The sequence below is a fragment of the Lates calcarifer genome, linkage group LG8 (genome assembly GCF_001640805.2).
Source record: "Lates calcarifer isolate ASB-BC8 linkage group LG8, TLL_Latcal_v3, whole genome shotgun sequence".
NCBI classification, from domain to species: domain Eukaryota; kingdom Metazoa; phylum Chordata; class Actinopteri; family Centropomidae; genus Lates; species Lates calcarifer.
Window position 1 is genome coordinate 8861191 of NC_066840.1, and position 26836 is coordinate 8888026.

A 26836-nucleotide genomic window follows, 5' to 3' on the forward strand; every position below is an offset into this window, starting at 1 on the left:
GAAAAGAACCCATGGTTAGCTCTACCTCTGTCCACTGATAATCACCGTGGCTACAATTCGTAGGTTTGATCTCAGATGCTTAAATATTCTGTCAAAGAATGTTTTTCTGTCAGTCCTGTTCCCACCAGACTGCTTTACCTCTTCATTTCAAAGGATCAGTATTCCCTTTGTTGAAGGGCTGAGCCTGTCGACTTCAGAGATCAGATCCTCATAGTGCATCCATAATAAGTCAAAAGGCCAGCTTCAGAGGGTTATACTAAAAAAAAAAAAAGACAAAGGGTGAAAGAGAATTGAGAAGAACAGATTCTTATGGACAAGCCCAAATGCAAATCCAGTTTCTGGATAGGGATGTCTGTTTTGTCTAACAGGACTCCAACACAGCAGACTGCACAGCTTCTGCCACAGTAAACAGGAATTTTAAATCGGGAAGACTTGTTTTTTCAACCCTCATGCATGCATCCTGACTCGGGCGTGCTCTGATGACACTCCTCCGAGCCTGGGAGCCCGGCCAGCACGCTGTCGCTGCCCAAGCCGATGGTGAAAGATGAGAAATATGAGAAAAGGAGCTGATGAGGCAATACTCTCTAATGAGTTGCAAAGTGGAATCTTTTCTATGGATCTCTCAGCAATCAGTGGCCAGTTGGAGGCGGCCTGAGTGTGAAATCAAGTTTCAGCAAAGAATGACTGGATGGCATAAATTGTCACCAGTGTGTCGCTTGTGAGAGGAATTGCCTGCTGTTTAGAGACTCTTTAGGATTGTGACAAACTGTAATCTGTTGTTAATCCTCTACTCAGAGCGAGAGGATATCTCTATTGCTCCTTAATGGTTACCAATGTGCCTGATAAAAACTATTCTATTTGTTTGATGTTTAACAAGATAAAACTTCCCCCTCAGCCAGCACTTGAGGATTAACGTCTTAACCTCAATATTAACCCGGAGCATCGCAGAGCTGAACTGCATCAGGCATGTTGGCATGGCGCTAATAGAAAGCTCTAGGATAAGACAGCATCATTAGGACTAACCAGAGAAGCTGCAGACAGTGCTCATTAGAACCAAAGAAAAAGCTGCAGGTTGAACTTTGGTCTCGCTCTGGTCAAATGAGACAAAATGAGGCAACATAACATTTCCAAGGCAGCATTCAATAAGTGCTCTGTTGTGAATGTGGTGGGGGCTCTGTGTAATATTTGTCTCTCTCTGGAAGCTTAATATGAAGCCAAAATTACACATGGCTGTTTTTGTAAATTGCAAGAAAACAGCAATTTATTGGTCTCTGCATTGGTTATTATTTCTAGTGGAAACAGGATGCTGGTGAAGCCATGAAGGGATGATCAAAAGCATTCAAAAATTCAAAAAGGCTTTGTGTACTGTCTTGAGTTGTCAGTTGACTTCAGACTGAAGAAAAGTAATTAGGGGAGTCGGTATGACAAGTAACTTTTGAGAATAAGACTACATTGTCAATCTGAAGAACATGCAAAGGTTCTGTAAATTTCCATTACACAATATAAGAAGGTACAACACAAAAAATGGAAACAGATCATTACTAAGAAAAAAAACAGGTGGTTGAACACATTAACGCAAACATGTCAGTACCTAAAACTGAGCATGTTAACGCATCGAACACATTAACATGTTCGAGTTTGGGTTGATGCTACATATGTCTACAATCATTGCAAGAGAAAACGTGCCACTCAACTTACCTTGTATGAATTCAGGTAGAAATAATATTGGCTGAATTGGTTTAAGAAATATAATTGAATTGTGGTGACATTTGTACATTCATTGTTCTTCATGGGATGAATGGATCACAGGAATAGGGACAGTCCCGTGTAAATCCTCTAAAAATTATTCATCTTGTTAATTCTTTTTTTTTTTTATACTTGCTTTTTCCTCATGGGAAAGAGGGACTGTTGTGAGGCTCGCTTGGCTTTTGCTGATCGTCCCAGCCTGGTCAGTCTAACTGGCTGGTCTTCCAACTACCTTGACCATCAGCTGGGCTGGGCTGGGTTGTGTCATGTAAAACTAATGGAGAATTTATTCTTGAATCAGTTCTTGAATATTCTTGCCAGTTTCCCAAGAAGATTCATACCATTGTCTTGTCTATCTCTTAAGTCGCCTTTGGTACTATAATTACAAGACAGTTGAGTTAGCTTAGCTTAGCATAAAGACTGGAAGTGAGATTCACGTGGTGTTAATAGGAAACAGAAAAGAAAATTCAGGTGAACACCCCCTCAAACTGGAACAACTCGGCAAGTTATGTACCAAAATTAGTTGTTTGGTTTGAGGGGTATTCACATGAATTTTCATGAATGCAACAGTAACCTGGCTCTCTTCAAAATGGAAAAATACACATATAAGCCTCTTTAAAGCTCAATATTCAACATACTGTATCTCAGTTTTTGAACTTTGAACAGACCCTGTTTCAATTTGTATGCTAAGCCAACCAGCTCCTGGCTCAAGCTCCATACGTGACGCACAGACAGGTGGTAGTGATCTTCTCCTCTAAATCTGTGTAACAAAATGAATAAGCCCATCTCCCAAATGTCAAACTATTGTTTTATGTGGGTGAATACAGGGATGCTGAGAATAAGTTCACAAGGTGACTAAAAAGATAAATGGCAAGTAATTTTTCATTCCATTGTGGCTTATCCCCACGTATCTCATATCGAGGAGTAGAACAAGATACATACACACACACGCATACACACACCTGGTAATTCATTAGTGAATCTGGATGAACATTTTATGCAGAGCAGGTAGATGAACAAATGGCACTGTGCATTGATTCATGTAGCCATTATTGTCATTATTATTCCACATGCTGGCTGTCTGTAATTACCCACTTCGCTTCCTGGTACACCACATTCTCGCTCTGAATCCTTTCCATAGCTTCAAGATAATGTAATCACAAAATGAGCCAAACTGCAGCGCTTTTGAATCACAGGCAGGGAGGAGAAGAAAGGCTTTGAAGTCACACGGTTAATATTGATGAGATGGAATAGTTTAGATGATTAGCACCGGAGATTTGGCTTTTTTCTTTTATTTTGCATCAGCAAGGTCAAATGCCTAAAATTTCACACTTAGCTTACATTTTCCAGTTGCTTGATCAGTGGACACGTCACAGAAAGCAGGGCAGAAATCTCTAATTAATGACATTACATATTATCCTGAGTGAGTGAAAAGAAGATGATTCAAAATATGTTTCCAAATGGCTGTGTGGAACAAAGAAGTGTCACTTATAATTTCTAAAAGGGTGTTGTTTTCTATGATGGGAAAAGACAAATCCTAGTGTTTTAATCTTGCATGTGTGATTGCTAGACTCAGCCTAAGCACTACACTTCATCAATTTTGTTTTGTTGACATGCAAAAGCTACCACATTAGAGGTTTAAGTAAATTTGCTGTGAATATAAAGCTGGAGTCCACTGCTCACAACATGTTCTCGTCAGTTATAAAATCCTTGTCAAGTCTGTTCACTGTGTTGCTTTCTACGCATCATACTTCTTGAGCAAGTCACTTTGCCAGTGCCTTTTGCGATCCGGAAACACTCTGGGCAGGCGGATCTTTTTGAAATCCTCAATACATTTCTTCAGATCTTCCTCCAGCATCTTCCTCTCCTCCTCATCCTCATCCACCCCGACCGGTGGGCCTCCGTTCTCCCTCACGGTGGGCCGCGGCAGTGTCTTTAGGTTGAGGGTGGTCGGGCGCTGGGGGCTCTCGGCAGGAGGTGGCGTCGGGGGAGGAGGGCTGGAAGTGGACGAAGGTTTGGACGACGGCAGGGGCGGAGGCAGGACCGGAGGTGACGGAGGTGGGAGGTCAGGGCTGTCTGCGGCAGCAGGAGGCGGTGGCGGCGGAGGAGGAGGAGGAGGAGGCGTTAGAGGAGAAGGAGAGTCCAGGGACAGTGGGTTTCGTATGTCCAGCATAGTGGCGCTGCTGGTTTCTGGAAGGCTCTGGGTTCGGATGGTGCTGCTGTGCTCTGCTGTGGCAGCAGCAGGTTTAGAGGCCTCCACTTCAGTGAGAGCTGGGAGGTCAGAGGTCATTGCCTTGGATTTTACTAATGAACCACCTGCAACAGAGAGAAAGAATTAGTTGTTCATATCTGAGTAAAATTTGAAACATTTCCTGCTGAATTTAAACCACTCTACAGCTTGTTTGCTTTCTCGCTGAAAGTTAGATACTCAACATACAGACATGAGATTGAAATTAATCTTCTCATTTAACTCTCAGCAAGAAAGAACATTCCCTAAATGTCAAACAAGTCCTATAAAAATTCATAAGTGAGAGGATAAATAGAATATTCATACTCAGGTGTCTGGTGTGTTTGAATTGAAGTCTCAGCTAACAGGGGTGCCCCGTGCAGAAACTTGATTACATTTAGCTTTTTTTTTTTTTTTTTGGCCTTATCAAAGTGTGTCAGTAGCGTGTGGCTGGCACAGAAGCCAGCACCTCAGCTTTCAGCTTTACTGTTTTTTGTCTCCATTAGCACAAAAGTAAACACATGCTGGCACAAGAGCTTGTCGGAGCATTATGGAACAGAAATTAGCAGAGAAAGAAGCTCCGCGGGAGAGGAAAAGGAAATGAAAGATGAGGTGAGTGGAGGACAGTTTTCACTTAAATTCTGAATTCCTCTTTACCTTAATTTACATGTGTATTATCCTAGAAGGAATATACCGACTGAAACCTTCTGACTGAAGCCTGACTAGCCATTTTTCATGGTGTGATGGATTTTCATCTCATCTGTGTGAGGACTAAGGAGGTGTGACTTCTTGGAATAGTTGGAGTGGCACATGCACATTTTGAACCTCTTGGTATTTTGAAAACCCATCAAGCATTTTTGAATTGCCCCCTCTTGGTTTACAAACAGCCTATTTTTGTGGGCAGTCACTGTTCCTTGAATTTTTCCTTGAATGTTCCTTGAAATGTATCCACTGTTTTTTCTGGTCTTCCATTTTTCACTAATCCTGCGTTTTTTTTAACCACAGAGTCACCTAATTTATGATCTTTATGCATTCTCAGGCTCTCTTGTCATGTGACCCATTCTGAAGAATCTTGACTTGCTCAGCTCTGTAAACAATAAACAGCATTTCAAAAAAAAAACCCTGGAGGAAATAGTGCAAAGCTGCTGGCTCCAAATGCCCAGGAGAAGAGATCGGAGTTTCTTTCTTTCTTTTTTTTGTTATCGTTGTTGTCTGTCACAGTGGATGCTGGACTTTCGGAGACCAATCAGAAAATGCCATGTGGACGTAAAAAACTTGATAGATAAACATTTTTCCATGATTATCCTTGTTTATCCACGAGTTGGTTGGACATGTCACACAACATTGAATCACATGCATTCTCACAGTGAAGCAGCCACATATAGTTCATGCTTGTGACAGTGTATACATAAGAACAGCTAATCATCTTGTAGACACACAACCCAAACACACACACGTGTGTACTGACATACAAAGACACATAAGGGCCTGCACTCTTTCCCGTAACAGGACTCATCGTCACAGTAACCCGTCTTATATAATAGGAAAAGCTGCTTGTGTCAAATGGAGGCGGCACAGAATATGCTCCCACTGCCTTGGCTTTCAGAATACCTGAATACGAGTGTGTGTGTACGTGTGTGACAGAAAGTGCACAGGCCTGTGAGTGTCATCTTATGTGTTTGAGCATGCATGCGTAAGCGCGTGTGTGCGTACTGTACATGTAGGTGTGCATCTGTGTGTGTGTGTCATTGTATTCTGGGCATGTAGTGGCATTTGAAAAAAAGGACAGATAAAGACAGAAAGGAGATGTAGGGGGAAGGAGGGGCGGCAGTAGTATGTTCTCCACTGTGTGTGTGTGTGTGTGTGTGTTTGTGTTCGTTCTCTGCATTCAGTGTCTCTCATAATGAATACGTGTGTTTAAGGGCCGAATGGACGTGGGAGTACGGGGGGCTTAGCAGTGTCGGAGGAATAATCCACTGGGGGATGGGCTCCATGCTTTTTCTCCATCGCTAAGCCTTGTGGAGGAGAACAGCAAACGAGTGCACTCAACCCTTTTCCCCGGGCCACTTCTCCAGGGATATATGCAAAAGCCAAAGCACTTTCTCACACATCCTCTCCTCTCTGCCTCTCTCTCTGAGTCTCTCCCATCTGTTCGGTGTGACACATCCCTCCGTTGCCATCATTACTGCTATTAGCAACTCTAATATGTCACTGTTGCCAGGGTTTAGCACCTCTCTGTCACAAAATGTCCCCTCCACAGTTTGTAATGTTACTTTCACCTGAAGCTTTATATTTCACTGGAGTCACAGTACACTGTGTATCCTCATACACAGACTTGGTATCAAAATAGATGCTCTGTTATTTGTGGAAAATTCTATTAGTCTTATCATCCTAATCTAATGTAAACATTCGGGAGTGTCTTTCGTATTGAAATTGAACTGAGATTAGAATTCATTTTTGCTTAGAAATCAGTACACATTGCACGGCTTTGGCATTTGCTTTGACTTGCGTGCATATCTAAAGTTGTGTTTATATTTGTACTGCACTTTTGCAGGCTATAAAGACATCATTTTCACAAATACGCCCAAAAACATTCAGGTCATCTTTTGAAAAATAGCTGCAGCATCATTGTAGTTTATATTTCCATACAAACAGTGAAAGAAAACCAGTGTAATTTCTGTTAAATACCCAACATTGTATGAATGTGGAATAAAGCTGTTTAAAAATGAATGCATCCTGTGCCTCTGAATTCCCTTGAATGTGACCAGGTCACTCGGCCTGTGGGTTACTTTTTAAAATTCACCGTGTCCACCGACAGGTGTTGTGACCCGAGGATGGGGAGACCGGCAAACAAGAGGACGGCATCATCACCATGGCAACGCCACAATGATGTGCAGGAGCCAGAGCCACACAAATGCATAGTAATGTCTCTCAGAGAGGAGCCTTTTATCCACAGTGTGAAGTTGTGCATATGGCTCAATCCTGCTGCTCTAAAGGGAGCTCATGCTACATAGGTTTGGCAATTACAGCATGTTTTATATCTAATTACCTAGTATTCAGCTCAGATATCCAACATCTGCTTTGTGAAATGATCTGTATGGTGCCTAATGACAGAGTGGGCCTCACCACCTACAGTCTTCTCATTCGTTGTCTTTCCTCTCTGATTGCTGTCAGAGCAAATGCATACAGGGGTGTAATCAGACATGGTGATACTATATTCTTCTGACTAACTTTACATGCTGGGGAATAAGCACAGTCGCTCCATATCAAAATCACTGGAGTGTACTCACAAGTCTCTGAGCAATTACAAATCTGTCAATCTGTATAATGTTGAGGAAATGCGTGACGCAAACAGCTGGAGACCGGGGAGCTGCTGCCAAGCAAGAAAAGCAAACAGGGAGTAGAAGGGTTAGAAGAGAGAGAGAGAGAAAGAGAGAGATGGAGGTGTTTCAAGTAAAGCAGTGAGCCAGTCATCAATACTTCACCTACAGAATTTCTGTGCTGTTATATTAGTTTTATTTTTGCAGGCTTGCACAAAACAACATCCACTCTAAGTGTCCTGTGGATTCACCTGCTCCATATGCCTCCTCTTTATCTTCCCCTGCTTTAACCACCCTGAGCTGCTTCCTGGCCTCCACATGCCTGTAAAAACCAGCCTGCCTAAGCACCCTAAAGCCTGTCCTGGCACCCCCCCCTTGTCCGCTGCAGTGCCTGCAGCCCACCACCCCCACCTGCTTCTCTTCTCCTCTCCTTTCCCGCTTTCAGCCAGGGTCCGACCATGCCCAGGACTGCAGCAGCAAGAACAAGCCTGACTGTTCAGATTACTGATAATTAGAGGGGCAGATTAGAGCCCAAGTCTCCAGATGGCCGAGGTGAATCCCAGCCTAACGACAGCACTGGCAGTCGCATTTACAGCTCACCGCTTAAAGGAAAATACATAGTGACTGCTCATGTACCTTTCACACTGGCTTTGCAAAGATGATTCATAAATGCATATGGTGGATACAGTTATGCTGCTTTGTTAGAACAAGTAGATGCAAAACTTTTCTTTCCACAATGATACAACTTTTTCCCGTCTGTCAATGATTGATGGCTTGCAATTAAAACTCAAGTAATTTCCCATCTTGATATATTTGAAGAAACTAAATGCTAGCTGCCTGACAGCTTTGAAAATATCAGCTGATGAGCATCAGCTATAGACAGACTATGAGACAAAGGGCCCCCCGGGCACAGATGCATAAAAGCACCAAGATTCAAAAGACATAAAAACATAGTGTTCCCATCCCACACTCATTACCAAAACGTATGAAATAAGTCCATAAAATAAGACTATAACTTAAAACAACATAAAACTACATTCCATAATAATAAAAAAAAGAAGAAAAAAAACAACCATTCCACATCATTAAAACAGACCAGGATTAAACAGGATGTAACTGTAGTGTCTGTGAGGTAGGTATAGATACCTACCTCACAGACACTGCGTCAGACTATATGAGCAGAACCTCTATATGAATCAGAAACATTCATGTCATCAAATGTCAGTAGCAGCTGAGTCTAGCAGGGGAAGTTCAGCAGGCTTCTGATTGTGTCCTCAGTCTGTTATTGCCACATTTTCCACCTCACTTTGCCCAATCTACTGCACGTTCCTCTCCCCTTCTTTCCTTTCAAACTGCCACTGCCTCACTCCCCTCGCTCCCCTTCACATATTTACAGTCTCTGTGGTACTGTACATGAGGAACTTTGCCACTAGAGTTATTCTTTTTTGTTGTTGCTTTCTTCCTTTTTAATCCTACAACTCGCTCCCGACTCTCTGACTCACTCTAACTAATTTCATGCTCCCTCATTCCCATCCTCTTTTTACTTTGTGTTTCCATGCATCCCTCATGCTTTTCGACTGTCAGTTATTCTTTCTGCGTCTCAGAGCTTAAAAGGGAAAAGAAAAAACTGTATAGTAAAAGAGAATAATAAAGAGACAACATGGAGCGAGATGATACAGATGGGAAAATACAGTACGGTACATCAATAGTGACCTAATCCGCTCCTTTTCGGCTGCTAGATCTTGTCCCATTTTAACTTCTCTCTGTCTTCCCTCTCGGGTATGACTACCCCCTTGACCTTGCATGACGGAATCCCCCCAGAGTTCGGGAGGGCCAATATGTTTTGAGACAGCTGCTCTCTGTAGGAGATGTGTGTGAAGAGGAGGAGGAGAAGGAGGAGGAGGGGCAGTGAAGCATGTGTACCCATGCTAGAGGATAGAGCAGTGCAGCGAAGGTACACATCTGGCTCAGTGCCTGGCCCACTATAAATAACCCAACACACAATAAGATAAAGATGCCCCGAGCCAGCGCTACTGTACTGCGTGCATGTGGGCTTACATGGCGGCGTGGGCGCACCGTGTTGTCGTCAAGGACAAGCACAGCGGGGCCTGAGCTTGTGTACATGTGAAAATGAACAAAAGCGTGTGAAGCCCTGACGTTAAAACGCATAACATGCACACGCTCTTTTCACATACATATGTCACATACTGATGGAGAGAGCAGTGGTTGGCCTAAGGCTGCTGCCTGCTCTCTCCAATTTCCCACTGTATCCTCCTACTGCCTGATGCTGACTCCCAGGTAATTAGCAGCAATGATGCCTTTCTATATTAGCATGGACTTCTCCTGTTTATTGCTGTCAGGAGAGGATGAGGGAGGCAAATGGCTTGTTTGCCTGCTAATGCATTTTTAACCGATCACAAAGAAGAGCAAAAAGAAGCGAAAGACAATTAGATCTAAAACCTCACAGCTCCGAGTCATTAGCTCCACATGGGAGGGCTGTTGCGCGTCTCCTCCTAGCAACTCCCCTCCCTCTGTGCACGCGCCGGCCCGTGTTTGTGTCGGTGCGCACTCACAGATGCCAACTGCCTGCTCAGCATTATCTGTGAGACAAGGGGAGCGCGTCTGGCTCATTGTCCCCTCAAGGCCCCCATACCAACCCAGAGCTGACCCACCCAACGTGGAGGCCTGAATACTTGTTCAACCTGCTCTCCAAACATTCACATAAGCATAAAACACGAGTAGAAAAGCAAAACAGAGCCTAAATATACAGGCATGCAGATCCAAAAGTAGACAAGGCATTGAAGCTGAGAAGATATAAACAAGTTTAGAGCCGCAGATGGCTGCAGCTGAATGCGGAGAATAAACAGTGGCATGCAGACAAACTCTGGGAGTACACAGAGAAAATGAGTCATTGCGGTGCTCTGTGTTGTCACTCTAACGCATGCGGTATGTCTATTCATAAAAGAGGATGCAGTCTGGGAACCTGAGCTGGTTGTAGTGAATTTAAAGGCACAGCTCATGATTCACATGCACAAATATTTTTTTTCGTTGTTGTTGATGTAATCACACTTTTTATCCCGACCATACTGTGTATCCCTGTGGATCTGTGTCTGTCTGCTGTAACTGAATCTCTCTGTGAGTGCTGACCAAGCTGACAGGCCACTAAGGAACACATTACACATTCCAGCACAGCCCAGTGAGTGGCTTTGTTTGTCAGGTCCGTCCCCCAGCACCTCTTCATATGACAGGACCCTTCATGCCGGAGTTGTGCAGGGGAGAGAGGGATCAGACGGGAACATCAAATCCCTCCCTCCCCCTCTCTTATAAACTCTCCTGGTCTCATCTTGCCTCTACCAGGTTATCCGTCTCTCCTTGCTTCCTCGCCCCATTTTCCACCCCCCCGCCTTTTGACGTACATCCGTTCCTGTTTTCCTCTGCTCTCCTCTTCCTTTTCTTTTTCCAAATAGGGGAAGTGGTGACCCAGCTGGCTGCGAGACAAGGGGATCATTCTAAGAGAGGAAAGCAAGACCAGGCCAAGGCATGTTGCCATGTAAAGCCGCCTACAGTGACAATAGCACCACAGGAACACGACATGGGTCAAATCACTGCCTCAAGGTAGAGTGCTCAAAGAGTGAACAGTCTTGTACTCTCAGGGTAGCTACATTCCTTTTCGCCTTGTACTTCAGCAGCAAGAGTTCAGTGGTAAATTGCAAAAGCTTGCTAAGAAACTGCATTAACTTCACACACTGCGGTAGGAACAAAAAAAAATTTAAGTTGATTGTGTGCTGTGCGATGAGCGGGTTTGTAAAATGCAATCTGTTATTTGGATTTTTTTTTCCAAAAGACAGAGAAGCGAAAAATTTAATGGTAAAATATCTTTATTGTAACACTCTGGGATAAAACAGGCATACCACTATGGTGACACAACTAGAGCCTGCTTCTTATATGGCACATGAGCAGACATGCTACACTTTTCAGCCACAAGTTTCACAATAGAGTATTAGAAAAAGAAAAAAAAAACAAACCCCAAGCAGCATGTGTCATCACAGCTTGGCCTGTGGACTTCACTGCTGCTGCTGCTGTTGCTGCTGCTGCGGCTGTTCAATGTCAAGTGTCAACACTTCTCACACATCTACTGTTGAATGTCTCAGGTCTCAAGGCAACTCATGGAGGTTAAGACGAAGAGAGAGGGTTTTCAGACGCTGGTGCCTGAAATTTCACACAAGAGGCGCGTCTCTCCACGCTCGTGCTAATGACTGACCTTGTTGCAGCGGCGTGCACGCAGGAATGCTGCCTGTGTATGTTTGGGCTGGAGAGATAACTGCAGGCACTGTATTGTCCCGATCTCGGAGGATTCGTCATGCATTCCAGACCACAAAGTGTTTTCCAGGAAGTGAGCCACATAAATGTTTCTGCATTTTTTGTGAAGCTCATCAGCTATTCTTTTATCTAGGCCAGACTGAGATCAGGTGTAGAGGTCTTATGCTAAGGTAATTAGCATGAGATCATCTCTAGGTAACAAAACATATATGAACCGGAATTTATGTAACAACATGTGACTGCTTCACCTACATAACCACAACCATTGTTGTTGTTCAAGTGTAAATCATGCCCACTTTGCTGTCTGTGGGTGTTTTATTGTAAACAGACAAAAAAATTCATTTCTTATCTTTTAAAAATTGGCAAACCATTGATCTGCACGAAGCCTTAACAGCTAGTAATTCACTGTCCTGGATTTTTTTTTAGGTCCAATCTGCTTCAAGATTTTTACTGTACAAAGTAATTAGGTCAATTATTGGCAACAAAATAAGGGTTTTTGTAATCTGCTTTAACAGAGCCTGTTATCTATGCATGTCCTCATTTCTATCCTGGCTGTATTTTCTGGTCAACTGCTCAATACAAGTCCAGGCTGAGGAAGAAAAAAAGGACAAAAATGTAAAAAAAGTGAAGAAGCAGATGGGAGGATGAGGGAGATGGTGCCTGAGGGTAGAGTGTTGAACATTTAATATGAAGTAGAGCTTATGTCCAAGGACATTTATTTTAATGGGAAATGGGTACGATGAAAATTTGAATTGGTTTCTTTTGTGATTGAGTTGTATTGTCACTGAAAATTAAAATTTTAAAACAGCAGTAATAGGAGAGCATGTACCACTTTCCTCACAGTTCCTGCTGAAGGCCACTCAAGGCTGAGAGAACTTTTTTTTTTTTTTTTTGGTCTGTTTATGAATGGAAAATACAACCCAAATAGGAAGAAAACATTGTTTATTTGACAAATCAATTTGCTTTTTGCTGAACACTTTTAATTTCAGTGTCGTCTACGCCTGCAGCGACACACTGCTGCAGGTCTCACATATCGACTCAGATGTCAACAGCACGTCATCACACTGAAACACAACATTGCGGTTTCTAGACATTTTTTTCAGAATACATTTATTGTCACTGTCATACGTTCCTGCCAAAGCTACAACCTGACACCCTACTGCTCAGGTGAAATCATGCACCGTGCTGCCTTCACTGTCTTTGTTATATTAAACCTACTGTTTTAAAATCTCATTACAGCATCTACATTTTCCTAACTGTGTCTGCATTTTCTTGTCATCAGTTGAATCTTTTGTTGGTGCCTTCAGTTTGTGTTGTAGTCTGAGGTATATATGATGTGCAGACCTGTCCTGAGGCTGTAACTGGAAAAAAAAAACTCCTCTCCCTTAACTCCCTCCTTTATAACATAAGTTATACCCGCTCACTACAAACTGTCCTCACAATGCCCCTTGCTACAATGGTGAGAAAACATCAGGCTTTGGCTGGCTACAGCGTAATCCTACCCGTTCTGGGTATTCACTTACAGTAAGTGAGAGCTATCATCAAATATGCAACAGCTTCAACTAATACTGAACAGAGTATTAAGAATAATGTTATTGTTTACAGAACACTCAAAAAATGATCCACTAAGGTGACTACCACATTTTCTTCTTTTTATGGAAACAACCTGTAGTCGTGCTTGTGAAGCCTGTCCCAAGAAGCGCTTCAATGTAAATAAAATGCTCTTAAATATCTAATTGAGTGAAATGAGCACGAGAGAAAAAAAAAATAGAGCAGTGGGCTGCGAGTGATGTAACACCTCCCGTCTCCTCTGCCCTCCCAGCGTGGGTGATTAAAATACTGAAAGCTCCATTGCACAATCAATACACACACTTCATCCGGCAACCTTTTTTTTCTTTCTGACTGACGAGATCTCTTGATATTTGAGCTTTCTTCGTCTTTTTTTTTTTTTGTTGTTGTCTTTTCCATAGCTATTACTTCTTCATTTGCCAAAGAGCCAGTGTCTTTTTGAAAAGGAAACTCCACACACCTACAACCTACTTTTCCCTTTCAAAAATAATAAGAATAATAATTTTTAAAAAAGGTTCAGTGCATTCTTTTCCCCTGTCCATGTGTCTGTGTTATCTCAATCCTCTCATTCATTCATAACAACGACTGAACAGATAAAACTATTGTATGGCACGTTCCCAATCCACATGGTACTGGACACATTTAATAAAAACTGAGGGAAATTAGATTTTTGTGTTACACTTCTTTCTTGTGCTGGGGCTGCTCACATCCCTCAAGGCTGATAAGATGTCCAATTATTTGGTAATTTAGTTCAGAGGAGCAGGAGAGAGTCCAATCTGCTCGAGTAAGCAGGCAAAGTATAGCACTGTACATCTCAGCCACTCTTTGAAGCCCTTTCCCTTATGCCCCTATGACTGGTTCAGTAGTCATATAGACACACTGGGGCGCTTATTTAACAAAATTAGCTCTTGGATATAGTATTGTGCTTCACCAAGGCAGATGCAATATACAGAGTACAAAAGGGAAATAGTACATAGAAGGTATCAGTCTCTGCAGGGAATGGTTGTGGGGTTGCTGAGGTTGAGGACTTGGGGGAGACTACAACTAGATGGAACGACGGTTTAAGCGAGGACAAAAGCTGGACCTGAGGACGAGGGGAGAGGCGGATTTGGGGTTGGGGGTGGGGGCGCTGCAGGTTGGACCTGCAGAGAAGGTATGAAGAGTCAGAGCAGCTGCTGCGTACTGTTCATAGGGATAAAAGCTGGATGCTGCAGAGAGAGATGGAAGGGCACAACATCTACGGTACATCTACTGGTGCAGGAGCCATCAGAGAAAGAAAGACAGGATGGCTGGAGGCTGGAGAGGAGAAGGGGGCACTTGGAGACAGGGTGGGGGACCAAGAGGGGGGACAAAGCCGATAGTCTCACTCACGGTAGAACACATATTCAGTGTAGCTGGTCCAGATCTTGTCGTCCGTCTGCTCATGGGCAAAGGCGCAGGTTCCTGTGGAGTTACAGGCCACCATGTGGAAGCCTGCATCAGCCAGCTTGTCAAAAGCCTGCTCCAGGAAGGTGAACTTGAGATAGTAGCGGGATGTGTAGCGCTCGGGGGGGCGGTCAGGGTCGCGGCTCTCGTTCAGTGTCTCCCCAAACACCTCTTTGGCCAGGGAGGTCTTCCCACACACCATGATGCGTGCCACCCGGCGGAATTTGGCATCGGTGTGGCTGTCACGGCCCAGGGTGTACGAGCCCCGGTAGCCGATGGTGATGAACCCGGACCGTTTGCCATCCATGGCTCCGGGCACCAGACTGGCACAGGCGGCGGCGGCAGCACCCAGGGAGCCGAGGTTACGGGCCGTGTCAATCCCAGGCGAGGAGTCCTCAGGGTCGCTCTGACATCCCTCGTCGCCCAGGGAGTTCTGCTTGCTAATTTTGGGCGCCAGCAATTTGACAAGCTCCGGCAGGTTGAAGAACTCGGCCTCCCTCTGCAGACGCCCGCGTTCGGGGAAGTGGTCCGGAAGAACCAGCTGCTGGTCCCTCATGTAGTCCAAGATGTAACGGAACAGGAAACCATCACGGTCCACAAAGAAGCGCCCCTTGGTGTCCCTGGCCAATCCTTTGGCTGACTTCCGATTGAACATCTCCCACAGCAGAGAGTCTGGCACACTTGTGAGGGTAGAGTAGCGGGTGATGTACACCTGGCCACCAACATTTAGCTCTATAATCTCTGGGAAGGGTACCTCTTCCCCAGATATGCCACTATCAGGTAAAGCCATGCTTCACTCCTGCCACACAGGTGCACTTGGATGCAGCTTTAAAAACTCACTTGGTTGCGGCGAAAGTTCAAATTGCAGGTCTTGAAACAGTGAAAAATTACACAGTGGTCGATTAGGCCTGTTGCCTGCCAAAGATCGCAGGTCCTGCCGTGGTGGATCGCCTGAGGCAACGGAGCGGCTCAACTGCAACGCACAATTGGTATGCGCGCAATAAAAGCTGTCCACCACTCTCACTTCAAAGCCCGCAGAAACAAAACAGTCACACGAGCGCGCTCTCTATTCTAACTACAGCTTTTCCTCATAATTACTAAAACATAGCGCAGAGTGTTTCAAGCAGCGTTGGATGGAACCGTTATGTCCATGTCCTTTACGCGCAGATAGACGTGGTATCCTGAGGATGAAATTCTGCTTTTCACAACACTTCTCTGATCAGGAAATGCGCGGTTTGCACAACTGTCCATAACGACTTCTCTTGCTCTACTGTGTTGTCCTCGCACAAGCAGGATCAGGTGGCCCAACTTCAATTAGGCAATCCATAGTTGGTGGTATCTGTGGGTGTCCCGATGACGGAAAGCCACGCGATGAAGAGGATCTTCCAGATGTAGTGAGAAATGAGCAAGGTGTACAAAATGATCTCCAACCTTTCCATCACTTGCGGGTTTTGTTCACTCCCCTCCGCTCCTCTCTCGTGTCAAGACTGTAACTCTGCTGCAACGTAACCGAGGATAAGGCATTATTCATCCCGGTTAACCACGCCCACCCCGCCGTGACGCGTCTCTGCCGTGATCCAGGTCAAAATACCCTGCCCCTCAGAGACCTGGGTAAACTGGCAGGTCGTTTACTGGCCCTTCTTAAAGACGTCAGGGTAATTAAGTCGTTTATAAAGTTTTATGGGAGCGTTAATTGGCCCAAATAAATAGATAGGGACACGGAATCCACTTAAAGAAGCCTAATTTATTGGAGTTTTTCCAATAAATTAAAAAGAAAAAAAAACATATATGTCATAAACAGACCTGTTATGAATGAATGGAAAGATAACAGTCATCAAACCTGTGATCCCATCAGGCATTCATTCATTATCTATCCATTTCTAAAAGAAACAGTGACATAAAAAAATAAATAATAAATAAATAAATAAATAAATCACACTGCTGCCTAGTTCATATTTTTGCTAGAGTCTAATTAAAACCCAGCCACTGACTTGGAAATGGGTTTGCATTTAATTTTGATGCATTTATTTTTGGGAGCACTCACAGTGATCAGTGCAGCTATGTCTCCTCCTGGAAGGAAGGATAGGATAACAGTGACATCTAGTGAATATTTAAGAGGACATGTTTTCAGATCTAGAGAGATTTAGTTCAGTGTTTAACATTTTAGTTAAAGCCCCCCCATCTCAAAAATACATTTTGGATTCACTTGGATGTGTGAGCTTCACTGTGCAGAGTTTGATGCTCAAAGACAGTTTTTATATTTATCTTCTGAAGGGGGAAGTTTCTCTGTTTTTTGTGCTTGTAAAGCTGAATTTGTGAGAACTTGCTTCCCCCAAAAGCTTACAGCTATATCACATGGTCCTCATGATGTGGACAGTTTGCTCAGTTGCCATGGAGATGGATTTGTTCATATGTGAACTCAAAAGCTGACATGGTTTCATCCATTACACTGGTAGGACTTAAACACTTATTTGTGACCATCAAGATACAGTTTGACAAAAAAAATCTCCACACAAGGTCCACTTACTGGCTTTTAAATGATTTTTCAGACTGAGCTACATCAGATGACACATCCTGTTCTCAAAGTGTAAACACACATGTAGGAACATGTGTGAGTCAGAGACCTGGATAGTCAACAGGCTGCCTGCTATTTATGCTTTTTGTCTCTCGCTTTATCCTTTTTTTTCCCCCCATGCCAAACATTGTGAAGTCCACCACACAGTCCTTTCACTGACTAATCAGCAGGCCAGTTTTTTGCCCGTCTCCAAGCAATCTGGTGCTGATTTCCCCGAGGGCCCTGAAGTCTCCAGATGGCTTTCGGCACCATAAAGCCTTGTCGCTGACAATCTGGAATCGGACGGCTCTGGTTATGTGGGCCACTGCAGGATCTGGAGGTAATATGGCAGTGCTGTCTGCCAATGAGATGAGTTGGTGACACAGCTCCCAGCCCCATTTGTTGTTCCTTTGACTGAAATATGCAAAAGCAATATGTTGTTTAACACCAGAATCTCGCTCAGTCCAAAAATAAATAATAATGTGCTCTGATGCAGAATTATATACAGATATTTGGGTGTATTGTCAACTTTTAACCCATGCCATCTATTTAAAATCATTCAATTACTGTAACTTTTATGTATGAATTATCACCTTTTCACTCTCTGCCTCTAAAATCCCTGCACATCAGCATGTTCCCCTGATTTTTACTGGCAGTTTCATCATTCTAATCACATCCACACCACAGGCCATTGATCCTCAGAAATGTGGACAAAATGACTACATCAAATAAATGAGTTTGACCTTCTGCAATGGCTGGATTATCTGTGTATGCCTGTCAATTCTCATCACAGTGATGGCCTTTGGAGGCTGTTAGGTGTGCTGTGTGTTTGTGTATGTGTGTGTGTTCGTGAGTGAGAGACAACGTTTAATGCTCTGCTGATTCAAAATTGGCAGACAGGAGGCTTGTTGCAACCCATGGGAGAGAGATAGTGGTTCAGCATAACTCAAACAGGAAATGGGAAAATGTACTTGCTGCTACTGGTGTTGCTAAATCTGCATGTGTTGAGAGAAAAACAAGCAGACACGCTGCTCATACTGAAGTCTTGGATAATGCGAGGTGGGTGGGTGGGGGGGTTACTTAGGGGTGGATTTTATGGATATGTCTGCATATTGATCTCTGCGTCCTCAGCGGTTTATGCTGACATCTGCACCAGTAAGTGATTTATGAGATATTCTGTGGGATCAACAAAAATGAACAGGCCGTTACGTCTATTTTCTCAGGTGTTTCTGCGGTGCCCACGTTGAACCCATCTGCACAGCCTCATTTCCCTCAGCATGAGACATCATACATCTTTCATGACAGGTGACGTGGAAGTGAAACGAGACACATCTGCAATACGTCTCTGTGAAATTTTACACTTTTTTTTCTGCAGGTGCGTTGAAAAGAGTTAGTTCCCCCTAAGAACATTTGCAAAGAGGCAGAAGATGGAGGGTTTTTTTTATAATCTAACAGTGAGATTGAGTCAGAGTTGACAGCAGTCATGGACAACATGTTGATTAAATTAAAGCGGACATTAAACCGGGAAGGCGACCTCGCCTTTACAGCCCTCGCACTCCCCGATTAATGTTGCAAACTTTTTAATCAAATCAGTTGACTCCACTTTCTTACTCAGTTGCAGCTGCCCTCCATCTCACAATAGTAGTTAATTGCAGATGCCCTTCAGCCAGTCAGTACAAAAATTGTATTGTGGTCCACACATGATGAAGAAATCAACTACCAACAACTGTGAAGATTGCAGCATTTATCGCCCTTAACTTTTGTTTGAACTTTTTCTAAAGCTGGTGAGGCTCTGATCTCTCTTTGAAGACCTCAGCGTGTACAGTATCGAATCTACTTGGAGATGCTCTTAATTCTGTGGGATTGCATCATAGTAACCAGAGGGGAGAAAAAATCCAAATAAAACAGCAGGGCCACAATGAGTTAAACTCAAAGTTCAAAACTTTGGAAGGCTTTAGTGTGTCTGGATTTCAAGTCTGGAGCTTTCAGATTATTGTATCATTTTCACTCTGTGCTAGCTGAAGTAGAAGACTATACTGTCTGCTGGGATAGCGCAGCACAGCTCATCCTTCCCATACACTAAATCCTTCATCCTTCATGCACAAATGTGTGGGAGGATGAAGCAGTGATCAAGTGAAACTTTGAATCCCATTCTACTAATCGCTGAATGGCTTGTTTGTGACTGGAACCACAGTTACTGAGGTTTACTGGCATCTTTCATCACTTCTCGGCAGCTGACTAAAGCTTAACAATCACAACAAATGTTGAAATTGTGCTTCAAGGGCCATTGTGAACTCAAAACTGATTAACTGACTGCAACTACTGAGATCACAGACACTCATTAGAGGTCTTTAAAAAATAAAGAGATTTCTTCTGAAACAAATTGTGGGTTAGGAATGATGAATGTTCACACACAAGATGACAGAGAGTGATGGTTGTTTCATTTTTGTCTCCTGCCTCTTGCATGATGTCACCTTCAATTAGGTTTGCCTATTAGCTTGCTGGATGAGATAAGGAGATGTGGGACAATTTTATTGGTTTTCTGTCAGCTCCTGGAGTAAATTAAAGGGATGATTTGTGAATTATAAACCAACAGATGACAACAATTGAACAAAATACAGATTTGCTATACCCACACCTCAGTTATTATCTGCGTATATCTTTGTTAAACAGAGATCACATTGCTGACTAGGCCTTTAAGAGGTCATATTGATTCTTTGTTACAGGACAGAAATGACAAAAAGTGTAAAAAGATAATTGTTTATTTTGGTTCTTCCCCACCAGTAGTTTATCCACAATCAGACTGAAAGAAAATATAGACTAAGGTACACGAAATGCAGGGATTTTTAATATATACCACAATTAATTTCATGGAGACAGCATATGTGCATACTTTAAAGACTAATGCCAATATGATGACCACTGACTTCAGGGGGAGTATCCAATGCTTGGGAATGGGTTGGGTTATTTAGGGACTGTAGGACTAGGGTATGGGAAACTTGTTAGTGAGCACAAACAAAACACAAAACCCAATCACTTATCCATAGAACAAAACAATAAATGGTTTCATCCACCACTTTCAATGACAATTCAGTTCTGATGCATTAATGGATCGTGCCCACTTGTTAGAGATAACACTCAAAACAACCTTTACCTTTACCCACTCACAAAGCTCTGTACTTGTTTATTATCTAGGGTTTTATATATATATATATATATATATATATATATATATATATAGTCCCCATACATGTAATTAAAATACAAAAAAAGTTATTAAAGTGCTTTCTACTGACTCAAACACACAATCTCTGAGAGAATGGTATTGATACAGCATGTTTGAGAGTTAAAAATCACTTATTTTTTGATTAGCTGTGTTCATCAGTGCTTAAGGGATAAAGACCAACAGATGTAAGGCATGATTGCAATCAAATGGTTAGCTGAGAGAGCACATCTGTGTCATAGGTAACGTCACACATACGTAACTTACAGTGGCTGTCAGTTATAACCACTTCAGGGGTTTATTTCTGACGTAAAGTCAACCATCTGTGAAGTTCATATAATACCACACCTGTTAATTATCGGCACCATCATGGCAGATATAATAGCAGAGCTCTGTGTCAGAAATGTGTTGTGTACACTAAAGGGATATTCTACTAACATACCAACTGAACCCTTCTCCTCCTTGCTAGACACGGCTGATCAGAGCAGAAAACTTCTGATTCATCTTTTAAGACATATTTAACAGAATATAGCCTATATTATACATGATTCACTTAATGGAACTCCAAGTGTTCAGGCTTGGGAGGAAAATCCAAAATGATGGAAGTTAAACTGTTAGGGTTAATGAAATATCTTTTTAAGGTGCGTAATGTGAATCAACATCACTGAAAACCATTTATGAACTCATGAATGGCTCTGCCTATTAAAGACCAGGTGGCATTGAAAACAAATGTCAGAGTAAAAGCTGGTTAATAAGGAACACAGATACTAGTTGGTACTGTGGAGGCGAAATTCTCCTGTCCTCAGTCCACATCATCTGATGAACTGGCATGACGTTCATAAAGCACCGCTTTCTGTTTTACTGGACACAGTCATCATCTTGCAGCATTTCAGCTGAGTGGGTATAAAAATATAGACATTTGAAACCCTGAATATATGTTCATATGTGATTTTCTGCAACAAAACAAAACACAATTTACAGCTGTCCCACTCAGTGTACACACTGTGTTTTTAGACTTCGCCCCCATCTAAAATGTGTTCTTGTATTTCCTCTGGGGGAGGAGGTTTACACCCATTACAACACAGAACACAGAACGGCAATTATAATGTTGTCGTCTTCATCAACAGCCTACATCCGTCATTTCTTTGTTAATACACTAAAATTACCTCTGAGTGTGTGACACAGATTTACTCGGGAAAGAGGAGTGTGTTTGTGTGCGCAATGACATTACATCAACATGTCTTTGTGATGCCTGGCTATGTGCTGGCTCTTCTCTGAAGGCCTTCTAAAGCCCTTGGTGCAGTAGTCGCAGCGGTGGGGGTAGTCCTTGGTGTGAATGGAGATGACATGGCGTTTGAAGCCAGAAGCGTCCGTACTGTTATACTCACAATACTGGCACTGATAAACCTTTCTACCACTGTGTGTCTTCATGTGCTTCTTCAGCTCCGCCGGCTGCCGGAAGCCTCGCCGACAGCGCTTGCACTTAAAGGGGAGATCCTTTGTATGCAAGGACAAAATATGGCGGCTCAGGGTGAAGGTGTCGGGGGCGTTGAAGTTACAATGCCGGCACTGGTGCACCTTGTTGCCCTTGTGCGTCTCTGCGTGTTTCTTCAACTCCGAGGGCCTGTGAAAGCCTTTCTCACATACATCACACTGATGGGGAAAGTCCTTGGTGTGAACAGAGATAATGTGTCGTTTCAGGTCACTGGAGTTGGTGCTCTTGTGCTCACAGTGTGGGCACTGGTGGGTCTTGTGGCCTTGCACCATCTCTATATGACGCTGGAGTTCCCGAGCATCCGCATAGGCCTGGGGACAGTGGCTGCACTTGAAAGGCAGATCTGCGCCATGCTTGCTCTTGATGTGAGTCTTTAGGTTGGACTGATCTGCGCAGCGGAACTCACAGTGCGGGCAGTGGTAGGGCTTCTCGCCTGTGTGGGTCCTCATGTGTTTCTTCAGCTCTGACGGGTGGCGGAAGCCTTTGGCGCACTCGACGCACACATGAGCAAAGTTCTTACTGTGCACGGCCAGCAGGTGACGGTTGAGAAGGCCCTGTTCAGCTGTCTCATAATCGCAATACTTGCAGTGATGTAGTTTGGGCTCACGGTCCTTGACGATGAGCTTGTCAGAGCCCAGAGGGCTGGACTCGTGGTAGCGCCGCGTGTACTCAGTGTATTCTGGAGACCGCTCGCTGTTGTGGCTCAGCAGCTTATGACTCTCCAAATGGTTGTGGAAACTGATCTTCTTGTTGGTGGTGAAGTCACAGTCTGTACACTGGTACTTCTTCTTTAGCAGATGGTCTGGGTGGTTCTTCATGTGGCATTTGAGGAAGCCTCGTGAGCGAAACTTCTTTCCACATATGTGGCAGGGGTAGACTGTCAAAGGCATGCCATCTGGTCCAATGATAACAGCTGGAGGAGAAGTTTGAAAAACAGTGAGCAACTCATAATATTGTGGTATTAGAATATAACAACCATTAGTGTGAAATTTTGAATTATCACATCTCAAAATCTGATGGTCCATCAGTATCGTGGTGATCATACCAGTCTGACACTGCCGTGTTTCTCCTTTCTTCTTTTTCTTAGCTTTGGGTTTAAGGGTACGGTTGGCGCCAAGCCCCTCTCGGATTTGCAGAAACGGTGTAGCTGCACCATTCTTCACCTGGTCAATGGTATTACCTGCACAGACACAACAGTTTACATCACATTATCAACAGGATGGGCAACATTATTTATTTAACTTTTCATTATGAGACCTACTAAAATTGGTTATTTTTAAAATAAAGTTCGCTTGAAACAAGAATCAATCATGTTACACGTGTTATTAATCCAAGTTGTGATATTTGCTGTACAAACTGGCCACACACAGGGTACAAACACCCTGTCAGTTTTGACTCCTGAGAGACAACCTGTCTAAGAAAATGGACCAAAAGCTGCTTTATAAAGGGAACTTACTGATGTCATCATCATCATCCTCATCACTGTCGTCCTCATCGTCATCTTCCTCTTCTTTAGGATGGTTCTTGACTGCCATGTAGACCATCTTGTCACGGCCAACTCCCAGCCTGCCTGATGATGCAGCTTCCAGGTCAGGATGGCCATTCTGGTAATCATCCTCCGTTATTACCTCTGTTCCACCTGGAAATGAGAAAAAAAAATTAACATTTCTGTTAAAGCCATGATCTACATTTACATCCACAGGAACAGATTTAGAGGCAATTTCTCATGTTGTAAAAATGATGTGCTGCCTGCAGACTGAGAAACTGGCAGATTTAGAAGGCACTTGCCTAAATCGTCATCTGCTTCAGCTTTAAAGATGTAGACTTTGATGACTTCAGAGCCGTCCTCCTCTTTGGATTCCTTATCTTCCATTACCTCAGTACTGATCTCAAGGGGAGTGTCTCCTATGTCCAACTTCTCTCCCACCTCATCTACTGCAGTAACACAAATATCCAAACATCTGGTTATCCAAAATTGTATATTAACAGTAATACACACAACACTGCACAAGAAGTGTTTATTAATCTAAGCTGTGTTATCATGGTAAGCTGTCTTACAGGAAATCATAAGGTAATCCTCAGAGCTGCTTCTTGCATCATCATCCTCATCGGTCTGCAGGGGAACAGCCTCAGTTGGCAGCTGTTCGTGGATTATGGTCTCTGAGCTGGCCTCTGTCACCATCAAACCCTCGGACACAAGCTGGTGGTCCAAGGTGTTGTCCTGGTGCTCAGACAAGAGCTCTGCCACAAACACCTGGTCTGGCATGTCGTCATGGTGGTGATTTGGGTCCTGGATGAGGTCTGAGGTAAGGACATGGTGGTGGGAGTCCAGAGCTTCCTCTATCGCAACCTCTGTCCCCAGGATATTCTCGGGCATGATCACACTGTGCTCTGAGGATACCATGTCTTCACTGGTAATTTCATGGGCCTCAACCCCTTGAGACTGCAGACTTTCCACATCTACCTCCAGACCTTCAACAACTTCAGCTTCTAAACCCTCCACTTCCACCTCCTCCTCAAGGCCTTCAACAACGTGAGCTTCTAGGCCCTCAACATCTACCTCAGTTTCCAGGCCCTCCACCACTTGAGCCTCGAGACCCTCCACTTCAACCTCGCCCTCTAAACCCTCGACAACCTGAGCTTCCAACTCTACCACCTGTGTCTGCAGGCCTTCGACCACTTCTGCCTCCAAGCCCTCTACATCTGCATGCAAGCTCTCCACCACTTCAGTCTCCAGCCCCTCAACCACCTCTGTCTCCAGGCCTTGAACCACCTGAGTCTCCAGGCCTTCCACCTCAAGCCCATGCTCCAGGAGGATGCCCTCGTCCGTCATCACATCAGAGAGAAGCATACCCTCGGGCACAGACACCACAATGTGCTCCCCATCGATGTGAGCCAGACCTCCCATGCCTGCAACTGTAAACAGAAGAAACAGAGAGGGTTGAATGAAAAAACAGTTTCAAACAACAAATTGATAATTAAAATAACAGTCCGCAGCTTTTGGCATGTTCAAGCTACAGCACATGTTCGTTAAAAACGTCTCAGTGACTTTATTAATTAGCTAGGTAATGGAGAGAAATTACATTTGCACTATCAACTTGATAGATGTGTCCAAATAATGACAATGTATGTATGTTTTAGTAAATGTATGGGGAGGGTTTCTAATCTTGGTAAATAGTCACACAGAGTTCATCTTTAAGAGCTTCAGGCTTTAGCTTTCTTTGGGGACAGATTTCATGTTACAAGTCGAAATTAAGGGTTGTTTACAATGTTTACAATGGCTGTCCCCTTGTCCTACTTGACCACCTACCAAAGTCTTGCATGATCATAGCGTGGGGCATCTTTAGCTCCTGAGTGTGTAGCTCCAACACCCCTCCTCCTTGATCCATGTCTTTACTCAGAAAAAAGACTGAAAATTACAGTGTACACCATGTTAGATGTTTTCTTTCACTTTGTTAGTGTCCATTACTAAAAATGAAAGTGAATGCAAACACTGACAACTGGCTTCATATACATACCTTCACATTTGATGACAAAACCCTTAGAATAAAATCAATAGGATATCTGACGTGCTTCCTTCCATCAAGGTAATCAATCCCCTTAATACAGAAACAAAACAAACAACTGGTATTTATAATCATTTAATAATCACTATTATTGATAATAGATGAGAACAGAACATAGGAAATTGGTTAGATCAACCTAGTCTATGTGTTCTGTTGATATTTAAAACAAACTCTACATATAATAATGACCTTTAAATGAATAAAAAATCGAAGACAGAAAATACTGAAGGAGGGCAGTTGTGTTGTTGACCACTGGCTCCATCCATTGCCTATCAAGAGTACTACAGGCAGATTCAACCTGAACACATATAGCTTTACACCTGGAGCTGGTTGAGCCTGATGGCTGAAGCCAAACTGAGACAAAGGGTTATCTCGCTCAGTGTGCAGGAGAACGGGTTTATAGGCAGCGGCTCTGGTGGCTCCTGGAAGATAAGTCCTGTTTGTTTTTGTGGGAGGAAATGCACTGTCGTCACATGACTGTTCAAAATAAGGCAGTATGTCATGTCTGCAGTGGTCTGTAGTAACGTTATGGATGCCTGATTTCCACTGATACATCATTTTGGGATAAACTCCAACAGTATGCCGCCACACTTCCCATCATAAAAAATCACTAACTCCAGACACTTTGCACAAAACTACACATGCTCCGAGTTTGTGGCCGCCAATGAAAGTACCGCAGACGTTATGCAATGCATACTAGGGCGGCTACCGCCCTCCACCCACCGGAGCTAACTAGCAAGCAAGCTAGGGCTGTTCCTCTGAGCGCCATCTTGTTTTAGCATAATGGCTAATTTAAGAGAAGCAATAACCGTTCTTATTTGACCATTTCAGCATCAAGTGTGCAAACCGTTGCAATATAAATAAAGCCATTTGCACCAGCAACTGATTTAAGTGCCTCATGAGTTTATCTTTTTTGCTTCGCTCTAATCTGCGCGACGACGGCCGTCCGTTCGGCTAGCTAGCTTGCTAAGCTAGGTGGCGCAGCTTGTGCCGCATTATCTTCCATGTTGTTTTTCGAAGAGGCTGAAAGAGGCCCGCTACGGCCGACTGGGCCCTTGCGTCTTATTACACATGCCCTTCTGATCGATTCAAAATAATTTTACCTGATAACGTCGTCTTCTGACTCTATCGGCGTTTCTCCCCGTTCTCAGTTTTGTCTGTTATTGTTTTGGTTTATTTTTGACGGTAAGCTAAGTGCGGCCTGCAGTTTTGGATCCCCGGGCACTCTTTGCTAGGCCTCGGCCAATCAGCTTGCTTCCTGACAAGCAGAGGGAGGGCGGGGGGCAGACAATGCGTGGCCTCGTTTACCGCTGATCCCTTACTATTTGCGTCATGCATAAGAGAGCAGAGTTACATTAACGCAGTCATTCTCTTAATGGGGACATATTTAT

At 43.6% G+C, this 26836-nt stretch overlaps 3 protein-coding genes across 3 annotated transcripts; all 3 read right to left on the reverse strand.

Annotated features, from left to right (window-relative positions):
• Positions 1 to 2778: 2778 nt before the first annotated feature.
• On the reverse strand, positions 2779 to 8543 carry LOC108882897 (arp2/3 complex-activating protein rickA). The gene is made up of 2 exons (XM_018675682.2): positions 8444 to 8543; positions 2779 to 4062 (listed from the first exon to the last, which is right to left on the reverse strand). The coding sequence occupies exon 2, from the start codon at positions 4034 to 4036 to the stop codon at positions 3485 to 3487; it is 552 nt and encodes a 183-aa protein (XP_018531198.1). The 5' UTR covers positions 4037 to 4062; positions 8444 to 8543; the 3' UTR covers positions 2779 to 3484.
• Positions 8544 to 12538: 3995 nt separating this feature from the next.
• On the reverse strand, positions 12539 to 16136 carry kctd12b (potassium channel tetramerisation domain containing 12b). Its single transcript, XM_018675680.2, has one exon. The coding sequence runs from the start codon at positions 15395 to 15397 to the stop codon at positions 14546 to 14548; it is 852 nt and encodes a 283-aa protein (XP_018531196.1). The 5' UTR covers positions 15398 to 16136; the 3' UTR covers positions 12539 to 14545.
• A 3771-nt stretch (positions 16137 to 19907) lies between these two features.
• znf711 (zinc finger protein 711) lies at positions 19908 to 26708 on the reverse strand. The gene is made up of 8 exons (XM_018675683.2): positions 26549 to 26708; positions 25398 to 25478; positions 25190 to 25288; positions 23938 to 24795; positions 23668 to 23814; positions 23336 to 23518; positions 22925 to 23059; positions 19908 to 22792 (listed from the first exon to the last, which is right to left on the reverse strand). Exons 3-8 carry the CDS (start codon positions 25266 to 25268, stop codon positions 21612 to 21614), a joined length of 2583 nt encoding a protein of 860 aa, XP_018531199.1. The 5' UTR covers positions 25269 to 25288; positions 25398 to 25478; positions 26549 to 26708; the 3' UTR covers positions 19908 to 21611.
• Positions 26709 to 26836: the final 128 nt, after the last annotated feature.

What these genes read in the sequence shown, in the direction of transcription:
- LOC108882897 (XM_018675682.2), bottom strand. Translation starts at nt 4,036, where the DNA reads ATGACCTCTGACCTCCCAGCTCTCACTGAAGTGGAGGCCTCTAAACCT.
- kctd12b (XM_018675680.2), bottom strand. Translation starts at nt 15,397, where the DNA reads ATGGCTTTACCTGATAGTGGCATATCTGGGGAAGAGGTACCCTTCCCA.
- znf711 (XM_018675683.2), bottom strand. Translation starts at nt 25,268, where the DNA reads ATGGATCAAGGAGGAGGGGTGTTGGAGCTACACACTCAGGAGCTAAAG. An exon ending in TGAAGCAGATGACGATTTAG is followed by an intron (nt 23,519 to 23,667) that starts GCAAGTGCCTTC and finishes TCTCATTTCCAG; the next exon opens with GTGGAACAGAGGTAATAACG. An exon ending in AACACGGCAGTGTCAGACTG is followed by an intron (nt 22,793 to 22,924) that starts GTATGATCACCA and finishes CTTCTCCTCCAG; the next exon opens with CTGTTATCATTGGACCAGAT.